The sequence below is a fragment of the Acinonyx jubatus genome, chromosome D2, assembly GCF_027475565.1.
Source record: "Acinonyx jubatus isolate Ajub_Pintada_27869175 chromosome D2, VMU_Ajub_asm_v1.0, whole genome shotgun sequence".
In the NCBI taxonomy this organism is placed as follows: Eukaryota; Metazoa; Chordata; class Mammalia; order Carnivora; family Felidae; genus Acinonyx; species Acinonyx jubatus.
Window position 1 is genome coordinate 5,207,332 of NC_069393.1, and position 22,969 is coordinate 5,230,300.

General features: G+C 44.5%; 1 protein-coding gene across 7 annotated transcripts in view; it reads right to left on the minus strand.

The window, feature by feature from the left end:
• TARBP1 (TAR (HIV-1) RNA binding protein 1) overlaps positions 1-16,752 on the minus strand; it is a 94,513-nt gene extending 77,761 nt beyond the window's left edge. For 2 of the 7 annotated variants that reach the window (XM_053207769.1, XM_053207766.1), the window contains exons 1-7: positions 15,755-16,747; positions 10,288-10,385; positions 8,696-8,765; positions 6,340-6,488; positions 5,391-5,443; positions 3,770-3,867; positions 493-628 (exon numbers count right to left, since the gene is read on the minus strand). In XM_053207769.1, the coding sequence (XP_053063744.1) occupies positions 493-628; positions 3,770-3,867; positions 5,391-5,443; positions 6,340-6,488; positions 8,696-8,765; positions 10,288-10,385; positions 15,755-16,691 (1,541 nt within the window). In that variant the 5' untranslated portion in view covers positions 16,692-16,747. Of the gene's footprint in view, positions 1-492; positions 629-3,769; positions 3,868-5,390; positions 5,444-6,339; positions 6,489-8,695; positions 8,766-10,287; positions 10,386-15,447; positions 15,656-15,754 lie in introns of those variants that run through there. The other 5 variants (XR_008292361.1, XM_053207767.1, XM_053207768.1 and 2 more) reach the window with 5 other exon arrangements.
• Positions 16,753-22,969: the final 6,217 nt, after the last annotated feature.

The window sequence follows — 22,969 nt, forward strand, 5'->3', positions numbered from 1 at the left end:
GTGCAACTTCAAGGCTATTATTTTCCATGAGGTCTCTACTAGAACTCAATTTACTATGAAACATACCTCTTTCAAAGACTATAAATGACACTTTTAAAATAAGACGTTTACGGTTTTTGAAATACTTTACAATCAATATTACCGTCTGGTATTTTAGTTCTAGTTTCCTACGTTATCAATGTAATTTAAGAGAACCTTACTGGCCTTGTTTCAAAATCATCAAAATCCAATAATCAGTAATTCAAATGATCAATTGGATTCAAAATCCAATGATCAGTAATTCATAAAAACAAAGTAAGCTCAACCACATACACAGATTTTTTTTTTACTACTTAATATAAAAATTAAGGGCTCAGAAGTCCCAAGGCCAGTATTAACCAAAACCACTCACGATAGATGAAAGCAGAGGGGAAAACAACATTTCCTGACGGAGAGTTATGGCAGATAACCATATGTGAACACACAAACGTATGTGAGCAGGAAGTAAATTACCTGAGAGCAAGAAGAGCTTCGATACCCAGGGCCTTACATCGTGGGACATTTGCCAAAGCCTTTGACAGAAACAAAATGGGAATGGCACACCAATGTCTACTTGACATCTTCTGAATACACTTTAATAGGAAACTGCCTGAAAGAAAAAGTTGTAAAATATCACCGTTGCCAATAAGCACCTGGAAAGCTTCTCAACGTCAGCAGTCATTTGGTATGAAAATGCACATCAAAAACCATGAGACAGAACTTCACACCCACGAGGAGGGCTACAATCAAAAGGATAAACAGTAACAAGCGCTGACACAGACACAGAGAAATTGGAACCCTCCCACACTGCTGGTGGGAGTGCACAACGGTGCAGCCAGTATGGAAAAGTTGGGTAGCTCTTCCATGAGTTAAACGGAGAATTACCAGAGGAGCCAACAATTCCTCTCCTGGGCATATACTCAAAAGAACTGAAGGCATACGTTCATACAAGAATGTGTATGTGAATATGCACAGGAGAGCTATTCATAATATTCAAAAGTGGAACCAGGGCACCCGGGTGGCTTAGTTCGTTAAGCATCTGACTCTCGATGTCGGCTCAGGTCATGATCTCAGGGTTCATGAGTTCGATACTGAGTGGGGCCTCTGTGCTGACAGCGTGGAGCCTGCCTGGGATTCTCTTTCTCCCTCTCTCTGTGCCCCTGCCCTGCTTGTGCTCACTCGCCTTCTCAAAAATAAATAAGTAAACTTAAAAAACAAAAGTGGAACCAATCCAGATGTCTACCAACTGATAAAAGGATAAATAAAATGTGAGATATCTCTACAGTACAGTATTATTCAGTCACAAAAAAGAATGAAATATTGATACATGGGTCATTATTGGATAACCCATCATGGATTAATCTAAAAACATTATGCTAAATGAAAGAAGCCAGACATAAAATAAAAGGCCACATACTGTATGATTCCATGTATATGAAATGTCTAGAATCGGCAAACCTGTAGAGAAAGGAGATTAGTGGAAACTGATTGATGATGGGCATAGAGTTTCTTTCTGGGGGTGATGAAAATATTCTGGAATTAGAAGTAATGGTTGTACAACTTTGTGAATGTACTAAAAAACAAATGAATTGAACACTTTAAAAGGGTTTTATGGTATGTGAATTTTAGCTCAACAAACCTGTTGGAAAAAATCAATGTTATTTTAAATTGCATTCCTATAAGTATTCTACTCTATTGTAAAGATTCTGATAACCATGCAGCTATAGTAAAAAAAAAAAAAAAAAAAAAAAAAAAAAAAAGCTTAAGGTAAAGATCAACTTTTTACTGTTAAAAGCCATTCTTCTGTTGGAGATATTAAAGAAAAACAGGGTAAGAATGGGTCTAATCAGGGCGCCTGGGTGGCTCAGTCGGTTAAGCATCTGACTTCGGCTCAGGTCATCATCCCAGTTTGTGGGTTCGAGCCTCACATCAGGCTCTGTGCTGACAGCTCAGGGTCTGGAGCCTGCTTTGGATTCTGTGTCTCCCTCTCTCTCTGCCCCTCCTCTGCTCACAGTCTGCCTCTTAAAAATAAATAAACGTTAGAAAAAAATTAAAAAAAAAAAGACATTTCATAGCTTTCAAAAAAAAAGAATGGATCTAATCACTGTTTATTTTTCTATTTTGAGACACAAACATCAGGTGCTCTGTCCTGCCTTCTCTGCTAATATGTGATTTTTAAAGGACCCTTAAGTCATGCAATTAGCATAAATGTCTGTTTCTTCTGATCATCCCTATAGAATGACTTAAGAAATCCTTGGAAGCTGCTGAAAGGAACTTGTGTTTCATGTTTTACTTATAAAATAATACTTTATACTACTTATTTATAAAATATCATGCATTTTGTATCTTCCAAAGTATCTAGCACAAAACTAGATACATTTAAGATACTCACTGGAAATTGTTGACTAAAAAACTACCAAGTAAAACCTGAGTAAACAAACACTTTACTTGCCCTCTTGTGGGACTAATTAAGTTCCCCCCTTTTGCCTAACACCTCACTCACAGCACAGAAGACGGCGATGGCCACGCTTCCATTTCACATTCATTCGACATGCTTACAGGTATCCTCTGCATGCTGGCTATGGCCACAGACAGCAGGCACTGAAACCCCGGGGGCGCTGACCCCCACCCCCTCCCTCGCTCGGCGCTGATCTGGGATGTGCCAATGTGGTCGGCACAGTAATCTCCGTATGGCTGACTTCGGGCAAACTACAGAGCGTCTGAGAGTTACCTTCTCCAGGAGCGGATTTTTTACAAAAGCAATCAAAGTAATCAATTTTCCATAAATCTGAAGTTGAGATATACAGATCATCTTTTCCCTTTTCTCCTGACTTTTAAGTAGATATTACCATTGGTCACTTGTTTCACTATACTTGCAGATGAAATACAAAAGGAAACGTGCATATATTTCATACCCAGGTTCACTTTACAAGCCACAAAGCCACGAGTGAAAAGGACCCAGGAAGTAGAGTTAGGTCTTTCTGCTCAGCAAACAAAAGAACACTGGTTTTGATCTTTGCTTATCAACTTAACTCCTCAGAAAGGAAAATAAACCCCCAATGTGAACGGGTATTTCTAAGATATGAGGTCTTACATAAAACAACTGTTATGTTTGTTTCTGTGACCTTTTAAGTTCATATCTATAGACGGGCAGTTTTGCCACAATGGATATTCTGTTTACAATTTTTTCCTAAACCCAGGCTTCTCTTTCTTCAAACAATGTTACTGATTTTTAGAAAACGAATAGAGAAAACTAGAAAAGGCAGCCAACTGCAGCACCCATCCTAAAATTACTTCTATGTTGGGGCGCCTGGGGTGGCTCAGTCGGTTAAGCGTCCAACTTTGGCTCAGGTCATGATCTCACAGGTTCATAGGTTTGGGACCTGTGTCGAGTTCTGTGCTGACAGCCTGGAGCCTGCTTCGGATTGTTTCCCCCTCTGTCTGCCCCTCCCCCACTCGTGCTTGCTCTCTCTCGCTCTCTCAAATACAAACAAAAAAAAATTTTTTAATTACTTCCACTTTACTCATGCCAATACTAGTAATTACGTATTATATATAAAGGCAAAAGTGTGCACTCAATTACAATAAACACCTGTATAATTCTGACAAAGTAGGTAAATTCCAAAACAAGGAAATTACTTTGATAATATTGATTATAATAGTTATAGGATAGTGCTTATCACCAATATACTAAAAAAATTTTTTTAAGCCTTAAAGCTAATAAATTAAAAAACTCTTTGCCAACACATACTCTTTATTTCTTCTGGAAGAAGAGAAATATAAGTGACTAAAAACTTCTGTAATTTCAGTCCCAATGGAGAACCAGTTCCTATCAGCTGGCCTGGGGACCTATAGACAAATGAGGGAAAGAAACAAATATTTAAAATTTACAAATAAGGATACTGAAACTAGATGAACTATGGCTCAAAAGTCTTTCAACAACAAACATCTTTTTCTGAACCTGCATTTTATTTTTCAGTGAAATTTTGAAGCTCCTTCTGATTACAGAAACATCAGGGTCTTCTAAGAAAACGGACATGGGTTAATAACGTAACATACTAAGTAGCCGCGAATTTCCTTTTTGCGATAATTTCCCTGACACGCATATAGGACTCTTGCTAAACAGCGTCAGTTTTTAAAAAGTCTAAACATGATCATTTTCAATTATACTTCATTGTTTCCAACGTATAATCCAATGATTTCAAATCTTTAAGTATTAAATAAAAGAAATAACATTCCCAGAAAAACATATATGGGTAATTAATTACTTCTGCAAGAGCATTTAACTATTCGCGTCTACTAAAGTCGTGGTTTTTTTCTGCCATATGCTTCCGCCAGGGACATTATCTGTTAATTGAACACATTAGAGTGGGCGAAAACTGCAGGCATTTCATAATAAATGTGTCTGCCGGCTCCTTTAGAGGCACCAAGTAGGTTTTACTGCTCTCCAGCTATCTAATTGCTTCACAGAACTATTCAATAGTAATGAGTTATCTGAAAACTAATTGGCAGATCAAGCATTGCTATGTTCTTTCAATATTTATTAAACAGGATTAAATATTAACAGCAGCACAAACTAACTTAAACATCTCAAAGAGACTGGCAGCGGGTGTTTGTTTGTTTTTCTGTTTAGAGGTACACCGAACAGAAGACCTGCAAGTATAAGTTTACTTCATCGATGTTGGAAAGACAACGGAAGTTCAAAAGCAAGGGGAAATTCTGAAGGTATAATTCAAGAGTACAGATAACGCTGAAAAACTGAGGCCATCGCACAATGACAAACTTTTCGCTGTCTGACTTTTCAAAGTGGAGAGGGGGCAGGAAGTGATATATTCTAGACAATGGCAGCCGCTGTCAGATTTGGAAACGGCAAGGTTAGTGAGCCCTGTGGTATCAGATTGGCATCAGAGGTGCTGCTGTGAACTCCTGGCTTTTCACGTGGATGGAGAGGCAAGTGGACAGACAGACTGACAGACCGACCCTGAAAAGGACGCAGATGGGTAAGTCCGCCCAGCAGACAGAGCTGCTGGTTAGCCAAAGTCACTATAATTTGCAAAAGGGCAGAAAACAGAGCAAGGGGAAGAAAGTAAATAAACTCTGTGACCTATACTTTCCAGAAGCCCAAGAGTGGAAGGGTTCAAGGTAAGAAATAAGAGAAAAAGAAGGAACACTTGATACGCTAATAGAAAGAGAGCAAGAAGAACCACAAACACAGAGGGACGCTGTAACAAGAAAAAGTTTCATGTCTCTTCAGCAACACGTAAGATGTACCAAATGCATTAAACTGCCTGGTCCTATTTCACAAACATGTTAAATGTATACATCAAGTACATATTCCTACATTGCTGCTGGGTTACATACTGCCTGTTTACCTGCTATATAGAGAGCTCTCTGAAAGTGCATCCATTAATGGTCCAATAATAAACTAAAAAAAAAGAAAAAAGAAAAAAAGTAATTAATGTTAAGCTACAGCTGCAACTTTGAAAAGTCAGCTTTGCCCTAACTGCATATCCCAGTAGCGATGCAGACGAGCTGGTCTATGCAAAGCTCATCTCTTACCCTGTAGGCTAATTCCATGCTAACCTTGGAGGGTCCCTTAAGTCCATTGCCACAACAAATACAGAATTTTCCCACCTGATAAAAACTTAGGAAGAGCGTTCATATAGGGCCAGGAAGGAAGAAACAACCCCCAAGAAGAAATACACGATGGAAAATAAGCACAGTTACAGAGGAAAAAAACAAAAAAGATACTCAAGAGAAAATGTAGGCTCCTATGCCTGGAAAATAAAATGGGGGGAAAATTATATTTTCAAAAATATTACCTGACATAGGGCCAAAAAAGCAAGAGTCTAGGAAGCACGGGGAGGACAGGAGAATGTGGAAAATGAGACATCTCAAAACATGACAGCAGGTCCTCAGTTAGGAAAGTTTACTAGGGTGTCTCTAAATAAGGGGTAAATCACTGTGCTCCCAGTGATCACGTGACTCGCCGGCACCGTAAGACTTAAATCACGGCTATAATTCTCAGTCTCCGCTTTGTGTGATTTCTGATCAATGGACGTATAGATGCTAATAAATACAGCTCAAAAGGCGATCTCTGTTTAATACAATAGCTAACACTAATTCAGGGATTCAGAACGGTGGAAGCAGCATCGTTATGCAAATCTATAAAGTGTTACTTGCTATGTGAGAGCCCCAATATACAGATTTTTTGAAGATCACTTAAGATGCAACAAATGCCTTTTCCTCTCATCTCTTGACAAAGGGAACGGGGGCGGGGGGGGGGGGGGGTGGCGGGTGGTAGGGAGAAGCTGTCAGTACCTCAGAAAATTCTGGCGAAAACGGAAGAACCTTTGTCTCATATAGCTCCAAAAAATGGAGAACACCTTCTTTGGTCAGGATTTTATTTTCGCTTTCAAACATTCTTTTATAAATACACATATGCCAGGATGGGTGAAAGAGCCAATTTCCTGTGGAAATAAACACCCGATGTTGTTGACAGCTGATTCTCACATTATGTCGTGCCACACAGACTATAGATTCATAAATAAACACATTTACACACAGATACGTTAACTTCATTAGGACACTACAGCACTGAGTTTTTAAATCATATCCAAGGGTGCTCACCGAGTGACCAAAAGGACTTCAGTCTTCAGTGTTCCATGATCAGATAGTTTCACTTAGAGAGACCGCAGGCACCTTTACCACCTCTACGGCACACAGGGTTGGGACTTTAGATTTGGGGCCATTTCAAACAATCCCTGTCACCCTACTTCAGTCCATTTTTCACACAGAAACCTGAAACTGTCCCTCCTCCACTTAAAACCCTTGAGTGGCTTCTCATACGTGGAATAAAATCTCAACGGGGCACCTGGGTGACTCAGTCGACTCTTGATTTTGGTTCAGGTCATTATCTCTCGGTTCGTGAGATCGAGGCCCGTGTTGGGCTCTGTGCTGAGTGTGCAGCCTGCTTAGGACTCTCTCTCTCTCTGCTGCTCTCTCCTGTTCCCATCTCAGGACCTCTGTACACAGGGTCGCCTCAACTCTGAAGTTGGACGTCCTTTCTCAGGTAGGCCTTCCCTGCCCCGCTCACTATATACTCCATTTCAGTCCTTTGTTTGGTACCTTTACAGAACTTATCGCGCGACTTTTTTTTCACGGAAACGAGACAAAAGTTAAATCAAAAATAGTACATCTGTCTCACCGCTTTTTTCCTAGCACTTAGCATATACTGGACACTAAGGAATTTCTGTTAAATATATAAATGAGTGAGGGCAAAAACACACACAAAAAATGGAATAAATATGTACCTTAGAGATTTTTTTTAAAACTCTTTTGAAATATTCTTTAATTCTTCTAGGAAAAAAATTATTCAGCATTTTTAACTCATGGCATTCTAGAAATAAATTGGTCCATTATTTGTAATTTACGCCAAGATGCTTGTTCAATGCTTTGGCAATGGTAATTTTTCAAAATCTGTCACTGCTATTTGATCTGGCTTGCCAAGAGCTGTGGGCAAAACACGGTAATAAGAGAATCGTTTTAATAGTAAATGCATAAGGGAAGTCACAACAGGATTCAATTAAATTCTAGCCCCAGGTGACTACAGATTCTTTCGCTCTGTGAAAAATCCCAGTGTATCCAAAAACAACTACAGCGCTTGGCTGAATAAAAGCTCAGCTCCTAAGGGGTCAAACTATTAAAGTTGTAATTATCTAGAGAAGGCACTAAAACCCATTTACCTAGGTTAATTCTCACGGGTAAACATGATAATGTAACAGTTTATCATTCATATGCATACTAACCACTGTCAGCCTGCATTTAGCGGTTTTGTGGACTCAAACTTCATTTCATGAAACAATTTCAGGAAGCTCCGCTTCCTTCTATGTCTCCTAAAAGGCTCTCAAAATACAGTACTAGGGAAGGGCTCAAAAAACCGTTTTCCAAATTCTGTCTTGGAATCTTCCTAAGAAGTCCAAGTGACAGAGTAGTAATTGAACCCCCCAAAAAGTAACCAACAAACAATGAAACGGATCTGGAGAATAAGAACGGAGAGCAGTTAAAATATAGAATACCAAGGAGCTATTATTAAAAACGTAGACCACACCGACATCAAAACATTACTGAAGAGCCCTTATCTTTTAAGGATGTACGCTGAAATAATTATAGACAACATGATACGCTGTCTTGGGGTGGCTTCGCAGTCCCTGGTGGGGAAGCAGCAGGATGGGTTGAGAGAGGATACGAGGCACCGGTTGGCCACGTGTTGATCACTGTCCGAAGCTGGGCGAGGGGGTTCATTTTACACGCCATTCTCCTCCTTCGGTGAGGGTTGAAGTGTGCCGTCACCAAAAGTTTACAGAGTTAACCACACCTCCGACTCACAGAAAACTCTGCAGTCATTTAAAATTGTGTTCTCAAAAACTATTTACGGATATAGGTAAACGCATGTGGACACGAGCCTAAGTGAGACAAACGTTATGATCAATCAGTCCAGAGGCGTGGGTCTGGAACGTTAACAGAGGTTCTCTTGGTGGCAGCAGATTCACATCATCCTCCTTACACTTTTAAAGTTTTCCCCAACTCTCTGCAATGAGTAAGAGGCAGGTATACAAACAAGGAGGAAAAAAGAAACTCTAAATGCCACAAGAATCAAAATAAAAGTAATCATTACCATTCTCCTCGGACACCGCATATTCAAACAGACTGTTGAGCTTTGGTAAAACTGGCTTTATAACATGGATCTGAAAACAAAAACAAAACACCATATGAAATAAAAATTCACCTTTGAAAACTTCGAGGTGAACTTGAAAAAAGAAAATGAATCTGCTTTTCATCCGTTTATAGAACAGTAGCCCTTCTGTTTTTTTTCCCCATAGAAAAACTATGCAGAAGGTGCCAGATTCTTCCAGTTGTTAAATCATACGAATTCTGGTGTAGGAGACCGAGTGCGGCAAAGCTAACGAACACAGCCTAGGATAGAGTAACAGGACCGTCACATTTGTACAGTGAGAATCATAAACCACGTCATGTAATCCTCAGCTGTACTGGGAAACAGGCAGAGCTGGTAATACCAACACATTACAAAACAGGGAAAAAATATTCTCTCTAGTCGCTCAAGTTGTTCAAGGCCATACATTTAGAAGTAGGGCCAGTTCAGAGTTCAGTGTTCAACTACTTAGACTACGGTGGGTAAATCAGAGTTTCTAAACAAATTATAGGGATCTTATGTATATACTGATTAAGGAAAACCATAAAAGTTTATTTGAATTTGGAAATGCTTTTTTTTAACGTTTCTTTCTTTTTTGAGAGGGAGAGAAAGTGCGAGCAAATGCGAGAGGAGCAGAGAGAGGGGGAGACAGAGGATCTGAATCAAAGCAGGCTCCACATGAAGAGCAGCGAGCCTGAGGCGGGGCTCGAACTCACAAACCAGGAGACGATGACCTGAGCCGAAATTGGATGCTCAAACAACTGATCCACCCAGATGCCCCGGATTTAGAAATTTAGTGGTGCCTGGGTGGCTCAGTCAGTTAAGTATCCAACTCTTGATCTTGGCTCAGGTCATGATCTCACAGTTCAGGATTGGCCCGTGGGGCTCCATGCCCATAGCCCGGAGCCAGCTTGGGATTTTCTCTCTCTCTCTCTCTCTCTCTGCCCCTCCCACACACATGCACAATCTCTCCCTCTCTGAGAGATTCCTCTCACCTTAAAAATTTCATGACTCTACAAAAACTAACTCAAAGTTAACTGAAAATGACTTTTCAAGTTTCCACTTGCATGACTACGTACACACAGATATAAGAACTAAAACAAGAAAGAAGGAAGGAAGGAAGGAAGGAAGGAAGGAAGGAAGGAAGGAAGGAAGGGAGGGAGGGAGAGAGACCGGCCTACAAAATTAAAGGGCAATTATTTATTTAACAACAATTCATCTCAGAATCACCTTAAGTAACATTTTCCTAAGTGTGTATTTCTTTGGAGATTATTCAGAACACTGAGAAAGTAAAAACTAACACTTTAGAAGGAAATGTCAAGGGAAGAATAAACAAGGCTAAAAGTCTCTGAGTCACAATTTAAGTCGATTAAAAATACGCTTTAATTTCCTGAGTTAACAGTTTTAAATTACATTTATGCCAGAGAACAAAGGGCACTTGTATCCCATTATGCCTTATCCAAATTCGTCTTTTTTGCACTGCTTTTACAAAACATTTGGAAAAAAAAATTAAAACTGCATCTGCAAAGGATTTGTTAAAATATGAAAACACCCACCTGATTTCCTTCTAGAGTTTCCATAATTAAAATATAGTTTTCCCAAAACTTGAGAAGTTCATCCTTTTTCTTCTCAGACCACCAAAACAGACTCGGGCCTGATGTGGTTTAAAAAGGAAAATTAGTTCCTCCTTTTGCGTATTTCTTAGGTTTCTTAATGACAGTCATTTTTAAAATCATGCCACTGTTACCAGATACCGTATCCTCTAATAATGCAGGGTACCACTGTATCAAAGCCCGGAGAGGAAGCTCGGGCTAACAAGAATCTCAAAAGGAGTTGTGTTTTTTTTTTCTTTCCTTTGCTTTTAAATAAGATTACTGTTTTGGAGTTCTGGGTAAGAGTCATAAACCCTGCTTTCTCTCCCTAAGAACCTCGCTGTAACAGCCAAAGATTTTTCAGAGGCAAAAGCCCAGAAGTGTGGAGAAAACAGGGAAGCAGACAACAGCAGTGAAGCTTAGTTTGAAAAATTAGAGAAAAACTAAGCAGACTCAAGAAAAGTGAGTATTAAGTACCCACGGGGAAAGCCAAGAAAAAAACTGATCTCTACTTTAAAAATTTCCCCAGACCTAAGGAATTGCCGGCAAAAGCAAACTCTGTAAGTAGAAGCAAAAACCGAGGATAAACTAAAAGAGGATGTGTTCAGTGTGTCTAAGTAACAGAGCCTTGGTGCCCCTTCCTGTGCTCTGAGCCAGAAAAAGCCTGGAAGTGATTCTCCGGAGAAGGTAAAACTGTGGGTCTCTGGAGGGAGAGGCATTGGACTCTGCTGAGGTCAGGAATGAGTGCCGTATGAAGCCGGGAATTAAGTGACCATGGAAGCACCCGGGTGCTGAGATCCCCCTCTACCTGCCCCTTCTACCACATGAGCCCCTCGGGTCCCAGAATGCTGACCAGGACTTCACTATGCAGCAGCAGACTAGAAGGTCTCCGTGGAATCTGGCCAGCCCAAGAGGAAAGACCTGTCATGGGACATCACCTTGCACTGAAGTTCGAGATGAAGTTCATGCAGGCTCTGCTCATGTGCTTAGAGACTTAAACTTGGTTTTTGGCTCCTTATTCTTAAATAGAAACAGGTATCTAAGGATCACCAGATGTCTGCGGGAACATGCACATTAAAGATCAAGACCAAACAAACAGAGGAGATTTGGAGAAAACACAACTAGGGGGAACAAGATAAACCTCAGGCTGCTGTAAGAAAAGGATACGATTAATAAGGGTGCATTGTAAGAACAAGAAAGATCGTGTGAGAATAAAAATTTGACAGCAACAAACAAGAAGCGCAGAGAAAGGACCGGAAATAATGCTGAGAGAGTCACGCAAGAAGTAGAACAAAGAGACAAAATCATAGGAAACAGGAGAGAAGATGCTTTGCCAACCAGTCCAGGAGCTTCAATATCCAACAGGAGAACAGAAATGAGAAAGGAAGGAAGGAAGGAAGGGAATAAAGTAATTCAGGAGAGGTTCTCAGAACTGAAGAACATGATTTCCAGATTGACTAGGTCCACCAGTGGCCAGCACAGGGATGAAAACTGACCCAAGCCAAACCTGTGAAATTTCAGAATGATGGGGGCACAGTCCCTACTTCCACGCAGAAGAAACACAGCACATATAAATAAACATGATTCAGGATGGTTTCAGACTGCGCAAGAGCAACAACAAAAGCTCTAGCTTCGAAGACAATAGACCGATGCCTTCAAAATTTTGAATGGAAACGTTTTCCAGGCTAGAATCCTACCCCCGGCCAAACCGTAAATCAGATGTGATGGGAAAACAAAGGCATTTAGACATGCTTGGTCTTAGCTTTCACTTAGGATATAGAAAGCCACAGAAGAACATTCCTGCCACACTGACAAAGGGAAAAAGCTGGACAACACACAAAATCTTGAACTCCTGAAACCTAAGGCTGTCAAGCAACCCGGTGATCTGGACTCTAAAGGGCAGAAAGTCTCTCCAAGAACAGACAGGACACGCAAACTGACCTACCTCTGGCCAAGTGCAGGAAGAGGTGGTCACCAAAAAGTAGTTTAAAAAAAACAACGAGGGCACCTGAGTGGCTCAGTCAGTTAAGGATCCAACTCTTGAGTTCGGCTCAGGTCATGATCTCGCTGCTCGTGGGATCAAGCCCCACGTCCACTCTGCGCTGACATCACGGGGCCTGCTTGGGATTCTCTCTCTCCTCTCTCTCTCTCCTCTCTCTCTCTCAAAATAAATAAAGGAACTTGAAAAATAGAGAGGCAAAGAAACAACGAACGTTTGGGGAGTTTCTCAAGGCCAGGTGTGGGCTAGTTTAACAGCCTAGCACCTGGAGAACCACAAAGGGAATCCACAACCATTCACCAGCTCAGTTCCCTTAGGCCTCCTCCAGCTGTTCTGAGAAAGACTGTGGGAAAGGCAAGAGACTTTGCAGCACAAGCACGCAGGCCCCACCCAGGTTCGAAGGGGCAGCAAGACTAACTGGACAAGCCCATCCTAGCCCTCCAAGGGTACAAGACAGTGGTCAGCTGCTCAAGCCTGTCTGCGCCCTGGACCCCCCCTCACACCAGAGGCCACACCTGTCTGCCCCTGGGGGAAAGCCTCGCACGTCCCCCATGCCTGCCGCAGTCCTGATACCAGGCAAAAGCTGGCCGCCCTGAAGGATGGACAGACACCTGCACCGACAGGAGGAGACCGTCTCATGCCCAGAGTCCTGCACTGGGACTGGCAGCAGGTCCGCTGCTGGGAGAGGACAGGAAACCAGCAGCCAAGACCTCCCGCAGATACAAGCAGAACGAAGCCACCAAAGGACAGGGTAAGGGAACTCTAAACTCTCCACTAAGCGGGAGGCAGAGATGTGCTAGCTTCGGCAGCACACAGACTAAAAAGGGTAGGAGACAGAGGTTATTGGCCACGGGGGTGGGGGCAGAGATGGCATAGAAAGCTGGAATCCTGAGGTTCAGGCACATGAGGCCTAAGAAGAGGCTGGCGCAGAAGATATGAAAAGTCCCACCCCTCTTCACCCTCCACCTCCAGCCTTGCACCAAGGGACAAACATCAGCGGTCTACCCCTGAGGGAAGGACCCCAGCTGTGGTCTTAGCATCAAGGGCCTCAGAAAAACAAGTACACTGACCGAACCCCTGGGTACTCCCGACTTCCCACTGAACATAAGCCAGCAATAATCCACAACCACAGCAACAACAAGATCCAAATACACACTAGTGTGACTCAACCCCCAGCACTAATGGCCTAACAGAAGAGCGGCCTTCTCTATGCATAAATATTTACTTCAGTCTCTACTGAAGAGAGTGACCCCACCACCAAGAAATAAAACAAAAACCCAAACCAAACTTAGAAATGGCCCATGCATACACACATGACTAGGATGAGTATGTTGAAGATGTTAAAGGACCTAGTGGGGAAGGCAGAGAGCATGTATGAACAGATGGGGATTCTCAGTGAACGGAAGTGTCAGAAATGATGGAAATAAAAACATATCAGACACAACAACGGCTTCTTTGATGGATTCATCAGATATGCTCTTAAAAATTTCGATCTCTGGAAAATGCTGTACATCAAAACAAGTAAGTCAAAAAAGGGGAAGGTAAGAACCCCAGGAAACAAGAGTTCCAAGACAGGACTCAGGTGAAGGCAGATTAAGAATGGCAACTGGGCACCAGGCTGAACTTCTACAGGCATCTAACAGAAATGATCAAGAAATGATCAAGAAATCCAAGGGGCGCCTGGGGGCTCAGTCAGTTAAGCGTGGTCTTGCAGTTCATTGCTTCAAGCCTAGTATCGGGCTCTGTGCTGATGGCTCAGAGCCTGGAGCCTGCTTTGGTTGCTGTCTCCCTCTCTCACTCTCTACCCCTGCCCCGCTCACGCTGTCTCTCTCTCAAAAATGAATAAACATTAAAAAAAAAAAAAAAGTGTCAAAGAAATCTAAGAGAAAAATCAGGAAAATTTTATACAATAAAAACTGAGACAACTAGCTAAAAATCTGAGGCTGAATTAGTGATTCAGAGAGAACCAGATTTTTAAATGACGTAATTCCAGGAAAAACTTGCAAGAAGGAAAAAAAAAATCGTAGCTTACTACATAGATCACCTGTGAACAGTAATTTCAGTCATACCTTTATAATGTTGAATTCACATTTAACCAAAGGGTAACTATGACAATGGATGTTGCTTTACCCAGATCATTGGAAGACACAGAGGTAAGTACCAAAATAATCCATTAAAAGGGTACAAGACGTTGTTTTCTGAAATGGAAACTAGAAGTGGGAGAGCACAGAAAAACTATTGCTTATCTTTAAAACTCTGCAGAATGATTCTTTAAAATCAATGGCTTTAATTTTGGTATTTTTAAAGTCTTCTCCAGGGGCATCTGAGTGGCTCAGTTGGTTGAGCATCTGACTTAGCTCAGGTTACGATCTCACCATTTGTGACTTTGAGCCCCACACTGAGCTCGCTGTCAGCGCAGAGCCTGCTTCGGATCCTGCTTCAGCTCCTGTCTCCCTCTCTCTCTCTGCCCTGCCCCTCCTTGAGCTCTCTCTCAAAAACAAATAAAATATTTTTTTAAAAAAGCCCTCTCCAGTGAAAACTCTAATTAGATGATCACCAATTCGTGGACTGTCAAAATATTTACTATCTAATGTTTTAGACAAACAGGAAAATCTACTCACAACTTCAACCAAACAAAAATCCTTTACCAGTAATAGGCAGCTATAGCTGACAAAGTAGAAATTTTCTGTCTACTGAGACAATGTCGAATCAATCTATTTTCGGTCTTGGAGAGCTCAAAAAGATGACCGAAGGGCATGTCCACACATTTCAGTGAACAAACCAATTAACAGTAAGTTAATTGGAAGGGAGTCCTGGTCCAATTAACCAGGGAGTCCTGGTTATTTCAACTACTCGTAGGAAGCCCAGGCTCAAAAGGTTTAAAAAAAAAATTACTTAAAATCAACAGCAAAAATACCCTCAAAAGGTCGACTTAAGGACTACACATTTAACAAACTTCAGTAACTCCCAGACAGAGAATTGCCAAGAGAAACTTTCAAAGAGTGTGACGATTTCGAGTTCAGAATTCTAACACTCAAACCTCAATGCACTGGTCAGGACAGGGAAATAATTTTTCTTTCAGTCTGATGGAAGCGAACCCTTCCTTTCTGTTAGGATGGACCTACCACGAGATCGCGCAAATGTGGTCTGTAAAATTATGAATGGGCTCAGTCCTGTTCCTAATTATTCCACGGACGCAGGGTTCCGCCCCGCTCTGGGTCAGAAAGGTTAAGAAACGCTGACTGTTCTCAGCTGCAGTGATTGGTGACACTTGGAGCACATCCTCTCGAGGTGAGGCTCCCAAGGTGTCCGGGTTTTAAGGTCAAGGGAAGGCACATCAGGCACGGAGGGCGGAGAGCTGGGTTTCAGAAGCGGGGGGCCTCCCCAGCGGGAAGCCAAGCGGGGTGGGGCCGGGGGCAAAGAGGCAAGTACCGTTTCCTTCCTGGGGGCCGCAGGCGCAGCGGGCCCCCAGCTCCGCCGACACCTCCACCGCCCTCTGCAGCAGGTAGCGCGCTCGCTTGCGCGTCAGGGCGTCCTGGGCCTGGGCCAGCCCCGCCTGCACCGTCCTCCAGAAGCGCCAGCAGCGCCGCGCGTCCGGGCCCTCCTCGCGCGTGCGCGGGTCGCGGTCGGCGCCGGGCTCGGGCAGCAGCCTCTCGGCCAGGGCGCTCAGCACCAGCAGCTGCGGCCCGACGCGGCCCGGCCCCGGGGGCGCCCCGGCCGCGCCCAGCCCGTCCCACACGGCCCGCAGCGCCGCCCCGCCGCACTGGCCCAGCGCCGGCAGCAGCCGCCCGGCCGCCAGCGCCGCCGCGTCCTCCGCGGGCCCGGCCTCGCCCCCGTCCCCGTCGGCGGCCAGCGCCAGGGCGAGGGCCGCCTGCGCCACCCGCTCCAGCAGCGGCCCGTCCTCGCGGGGCCGCAGGCAGGGCCCGACGGCCGCCAGCACCTCCACGGCCGCCTCGGCGCCGGGCGCGGGCCCCCCGGCGAGCAGGTCGCGCAGCGCCTCCTCGGCCAGGGCGGCCGCCAGCTGCGAGCCCCCGGCGAGGCGGGCGCACGAACGCAAGGCGGCGCCCGCCGCCCTCAGCACGCGCCGGCGGTGGCGGGCCGGCGGGCCGGGGTCCGAGCCGCCCGCGGGGCGCCCGCGCAGGCCCCGCAGCAGCGGCACCAGGTACCCCGCGGCGACCTCGCGCGCCGCCTCCGGGAGCGCGCCCGCGCCCCTGCCGCCGCCGCGCGCCTCCTCGTCTTCGAGTCGCTGCAGCAGAAAGCACAGCGTCTCCACGCGCTCCGCGGACGCCTCCCCGCGGCACAGCGCTCCGAGCAGGACCCGGGGGTCCCGGCTCTGCGACAGCAACGCTTCCGCGAGCACCCACTCCATTTGCCCCCGCGCGCGCGCCGCCGACACCCGGCGCCCAAATGAGGGGCCGGCGTGCGCGAGTGCGTGCGCGTGCGCGGCTGGCCCGGGCTCACGCCTGCCCGGAGGGGGCCCTCAGCCGCCCAGGTCCGGCCCTGCGCGCTCTGGGGCTCCCCCCAGCAGCACCGCCTGCAACCCGATCCCTCTCGCCCCTCCCTTACTATTTTGTAGTGGAAAGAAAGCCCTCGTTAAACGTCACTGTCGTCAAGGCATCCACTCCATCAATTGCTAATTGGAGATGGGCCTGCCCCAGAGCCCTAAATCAAGCAGGCGTGCCTGCGACTGTGGGCCAGAAGCACACCTCGGTGTACTTCAGTCTCCTAGAAGCTTGTTTGCAAAAAGGCGCAGGTTGACACCGCTCACAAAGAGACTGGGTCTCAGTGGGTCCGAAATGGGTTCCGGACACCTGCAAAAAAACAAACCAAACCAAAAAGCCATACAATGAAAACTGAGAATGACTCAGAGGCCCTGAAAAGTACTACAGCTATGTGTTAGGGACAGGGCAGAAAACGATGCCAACGCCAGCCTTTGCGGTAAATGCCCAAGCTGATGTAACATGCAGATGTTTCCACATAGTGCTTGTGCTCCAACGAGCGATCTCAAAAATTGCCCATCTGTGTATTTTCTGTGCATCTAGAGCTACCCGCAAAAACAGAAAACTGCACCTTAGCATGTACCTTACTGGTTTGGTTCCTGGCTTAATCCTAGGCAAACGATCTATCACATGGGTTTTCTTTGCCTTCTAACCATAAAGATCTCTCTGGCAGTCAATGGGGGAGGACACAAGCCCATCTTCAAAGAGCTTGACGTGTATTAAACATAACTGATGAGGTATCAAGTTATTTGAAGTTAGGTTTTTTGTATATAATTTTAAGTTATTTTTACATTTCTGATTTTCTATAATTTGAAGTTACTGGACATCCTATATGCAAGATTTTTTCTGTATTTCAGACTCATTCAGTTTTCCGTTAATAGAATGCATAAATGGTTCTGTTGTAAACCCACTAAGAATGTGTCAGTAAATATCAATTGCCTTCAACATATCACATGCCAGTAAATATCAATTTCCCTCAATCTACATTTTTCATATACCTAGCAAACAAAAATGAGCAAAACTCTTGAGCAGACACTTAACTGCAAATGTAGACCTCTGAAAAGGTGTTCAATATGGGCTGCTAAAGAAATTCAAATTAGACCACCAAAGAGATACCACTTCATACCCATCAGGATGGCTAAATTTTAAAGGCAGAAAAGAGCCAAGGACGTGGAACAATTGGAACTCCCATACATGACTGGTGGGCATGTAAATGGGACAATCACTTTGGAAAGCCGTTTCTAATGAAGTTAAAATGTACCTCCTTGATGACTCGGCCATTGCACCCCTAGATATTTGCCTGAAGTCAATGAAAACATACCCCAACAAAAATGCTTGTGCATGAACATTTTTGCCAACCTTAGTCATTACCAAATGTTTATTACAACCTAAATGTCCATCGATGGAAGAACAGATGAACAAACTGTGACCTACTCATATAATAATGCTACTCAGCAATACAGAATGAATTACGAATCCGTGCAACAACATGGATAAATCTCAAAACCCTCATGCTGAACAAAAGAAGCCAGAGAATAAAGTTTACATACGGTCTGATTCCAGGTATATGAAATTCAAGAATAGACAAAAGTAATCTTTTGGGTAGAAATGAGAATGGTAATTACCTGTAGGGAGTGGAGATTAAAACAGGACACAAGGGAACTTTCTAAGGTGATGGAAGTATTTTATCTTGATTAGGGTGCTGGTTACACAAGGTTTCACACTTGTCAAAGCTCCTTGAATTGAATCCCCAAGATCTATGCATTTCACTGCATGTAAGTTTTACCTCAGGTTTTTTTTTTTTAAGTTTATTTAGTTATTTTGAGTTTATTTAGTTATTTTGAGAGAGAGCACACGCGACAGCAGGGGAGAGACAGAGAGAGAGAGAGGGGATGAGAGAGAATTCCAAGCAGGCTCTGTGCTGTCAGAGCCCTGTGTAGGGGCTCGAACTCACAAACCGTGAGATCATGACCTGAGCTGAGATCAAGAGTCAGTCGCTTAACCAACTGAGCCACCCAGGTACCCCTACCTCAGTTTTTAAAAATGACTTACTGGGGCGCCTGGGTGCCTCCGTCGGTTAAGCAACAGATTCTTGGTTTTGGCTCAGGTCATGATCTCACAGTTTGTGGGTCATGAGATTGAGCCTCCATTCCGGCTTAGCACTGACAGCATGGAGCTTGCTTGGGATTCTGTCTCTCTCTTTTCTCTCTGCCCCTTTCCCACTTGAGCGCGCTCTCTCTCTCTCTCTCTCAAAATAAATAAATTTTAAAAACAACCTTTAAAAAAATGACTTATTAAAAATACACTCATAAGTTGGCCTATGTATTCATTCCCTATTGCCTACAGAATAACGCCCAACTTTAGAGCACGCTGGTGGCTTCTTGGGCATCCAGTGAAAGCCAACCAGCCTCATAACCTAATTTTCCCTACTCTGCCCATGGTTCCAGACACATGGAACTCCTCTGTTGCCACATGTTTGTACTACTTATTCTCTCTGCCCGAATTATGTCCCCCAGTCACCGCTTCCCTGGCTCACCAAGGAGGGCAGGGGTCTCCTCACCACAAAAGCCACCTCTTCTGTCCTTGTGGTACTTCACGGTTGAGGACTTCCTTTTCCTGAAACACTGTTTTTCTCCGGTTCTCATGACCTAACTTCTTCCTCCTCTTTGCTTTTCTCGACTTTTCCAGCTGTTTTGTCTCCACCTCTTTGGGGGAAGACTCCGCTTTCTCTTCCTGGCCTGTTTCCAGGGTTACATCTTCAGGCCTCTGTTCTTCTCACTTTATAAATTTTCCCTGAATAGCGTCACTAAAACTAAAGTGAGCTCCCATTTACATGCTAACAATGCGGGGGGGAAAAAATCTAGATCTCCCACCCAGATCTCGCTCCTGAGCTCCAAACCTGTCTATCCACTGTCTACCAGACATCTCCTTCGGCTTACCACCAGGGCATCAGTCTCAGTTTCCACTTTTTCAGACTTCAGCCTATTATCCTCATTCCCCAGCATCCTTACTTCTCGCCAGGTATTTCCCATTTAGGGGAATGGCCGTTTTCAGTCAGCCGCCCAAGTCAAAAACCCCGGGACCCTGTAGACTTCTCACTCCTTTCCTTGACTGCCACATATGATCACTCTTCAAATCTATCCGTGGATCTTTCTAAATCTCTAGTGTCCCCGCCTCTCTGTCCCCGACTAATACCTGAGTTTTTGACTGATGTCATTTCTTACTAAGATAACAGCGACAACCTCCTACCCGCATCACCCTCCACTCCAGTACATACTCGATGTTGCTGCCATGACGATCTTCCTAAAATCAAACCATCGGGTGCCTATAGCCCTTTTGAGATACAGTTCAAATGTCATCTCTCCAGAAAGTCATTTCTTAATACCTCACTCCCACCAACAACACCCACCCCACCTAAGTAGGTGACCCTCTTCCAAATTCCCAAAACACCCTGGCATATCCACAGCATTTGTCATGCAGTGATATCATCGCAGGCTCACTTTTCTGCCCACTTCCCCACCATGAGCAATTGGTGGGGAGGAGGAATGGAGTTACGTCTTTAATCACATTAATCTGGCTTCTTGCATCTCTCGCTGTAACGCGCTCCAGGAATGCTCACTGAGTGACTAGCCATCTCCAACTCCCCCACGAGGACCCAAATTCCAAGGCATCTCCGGAAAGCTGTTCCCAATGCCCAGTTCTGTACTATCCAAATCTTCCATTTAGTAATAATAATTTGTCCATTATCCTTACAATGAAGAACCCATAGTAACATTTTTATATATGTGTTATTGCATTTAACTCTCAAAACAACTCATAAATGAAGCGCTATTATTTTTCTCACTTTACAGAAAAGTTAACCAAGAATGGGCGAGGTTAAGTGACTTGCCCAATGTCACGCAACAAAAAAGCAGCAGAGGGGACTCGAACCCGTGCCCTCTGCTACGTTACCTCTAAAACATCAAGAAAGTCTACGATTAGTATGTGAGGTTTACTGCCTCATAATCTCTGCACTCCCCGTGTCTAGCAGAGAGTAGCCACTCGGTAAATTTACTGTCATACGAATGGATGAATATGTATGTTTCCACCACGGTTTACGAGCCCCTTAAGAATTAGGATTTTGCGGGGCGCCTGGGTGGCGCAGTCAGTTAAGCGTCCGACTTCAGCCAGGTCAAGATCTCGCGGTCCGTGAGTTCGAGCCCCGCGTCAGGCTCTGGGCTGATGGCTCAGAGCCTGGAGCCTGTTTCTGATTCTGTGTCTCCCTCTCTCTCTGCCCCTCCCCCGTTCATGCTCTGTCTCTCTCTGTCCCAAAAATAAATAAATGTTGAAAAAAAAATTTAAAAAAAAGAATTAGGATTTTGCTTCAATTCATTTTGTATCCTACACAGCAAACACAGTACCAGAAATATGGTAGCTCTCCAGTAAATGTTTGAAACTGGATAAACAAGAATTCAGGGGCCCCCGGGTGGCTCAGTCGGTTAATCGGCCAACTCTTGACCTTGGCTCCGGTCATGATCTCACGGTTCGTGAGACTGAGCCCCGCATCAGGCTCTGCAGTGTCAGCACGGAGCCTGCTTGGGATTCTTTCTCTCTCTCCCTCTCTCACTGCCCCTCCTCCACCCGTGCTGTCTCTCTCTCCGTCTCAAAATTAATAGACATTAAAAAAAAAGAATTCAGTATTTTGTAGTGGTAGGTGTGATAAATTCATCAGCCAGAAAATTTGCAGGGACACAATTCCTCTTGAAACACGAGCATCTGAAAGCTGAAATCCTTGTCGCCCGGACCAACATGTAATAAGTGTGTTGCTTTGATAGAGGAGACTCAGACCCTCCAGCCACCCCTCCTCACCCTTGCAACTGCCAGTGATAGAGTGGTGTGGAGAGAGGTTTGCTGCCCCCGATCCTTGCAATTGTCCTGCGTCACCCACAGACGAGTAAGAGTTTATGGTGGTTATTTTAACGGCAAAAACAGGTGCCAGGAGAGACGAGCGTTGGTCTCCCCTGCCTTCTGTTTAGCTACTTTAGCTCAAGTATTCATGTATTCAACATTCTCTCTTGCTTCCCTTACACCCAAAGCCTGCCACGTGCTGTTTTCTCCACCAACAAATGTAAATGCTTCTGAGAAAGAAACCCTGCCCGTCTGGTGCGTGCAAATATCTGGCAGTGGTCCCCTAAGGAGCTGCTCCCTAGGATGTGACCCCCTCTGCTCCACCTCTGGCTCTCACGGCTGAATGATCACCGTGCGTGGGCTCTCACCATGCAAGTTGCAACATGCAAATAATTCAAATTTTTGGGCATTCGTTGCCTGCACCGTATATTCTAAATCTTCCCATGAGATCTCTAAAGATGGGTATCCTGGATTCCCTTCGAGGCTGAAATAGTGCACTTGGAAATGTGATTGTTTGATAAGGGAAGGGAAGCAAAAATAATATAAAAACAGAGAGAGGGGCAAAACATAAGAGACTCTTAAATATAGAGAACAAACTGAGGGTCACCGGCGGGGTTGTGGGGGGGAGGGATGGGCTAAGTGGGCAAGGGGCATTAAGGAGGACACTGGTTGCAATGAGCACTGGGCATTATAGGTAGGGGATGAATCACTGGAATCTACTGAAATCATTATTGTACTATATGCTAACCAACGTGGATGTAAACTAAAAAATAAATGAAAAGAAAGTGGCTGCAAAACGTAAAGGAAAAATAAACAAAATCTAACATACTTGTCTTCGGGGCACCTGAGTGGCTCAGTCGGTTAGGTGTCTGACTTCAGCTCGGGTCATGATCTCATGGTTTGTGAGGTCGAGCCCCACATCAGGCTCTGTGCTGACAGCCTGGAGCCTGAGCCTGCTTCGGATTCTGTGTCTCCCCCTCTGTCTGCTCCTCCCCTGTTCATGCTCTCTCTTTCAAAACTAAATAAACACTTTTAAAAAATTCGATATACTTGTCTTCAAATTAAAAAAATAAAAGAAAAGAAATACGATTGTTGGGCAGTGCCTCTGACTGTTAATCCCAGCTCTTCTCATGTTTCCAACTTAAAATGAATACTGCTTCCTTCTTAGCAAGGGTAATGGAGAGTAGTGAATGGGGAAGAAGAAGGGTAAGTTAGGGAAAGCCATCCAGGTAGACATTTTCTCAGATGGGTCTTATAGGAC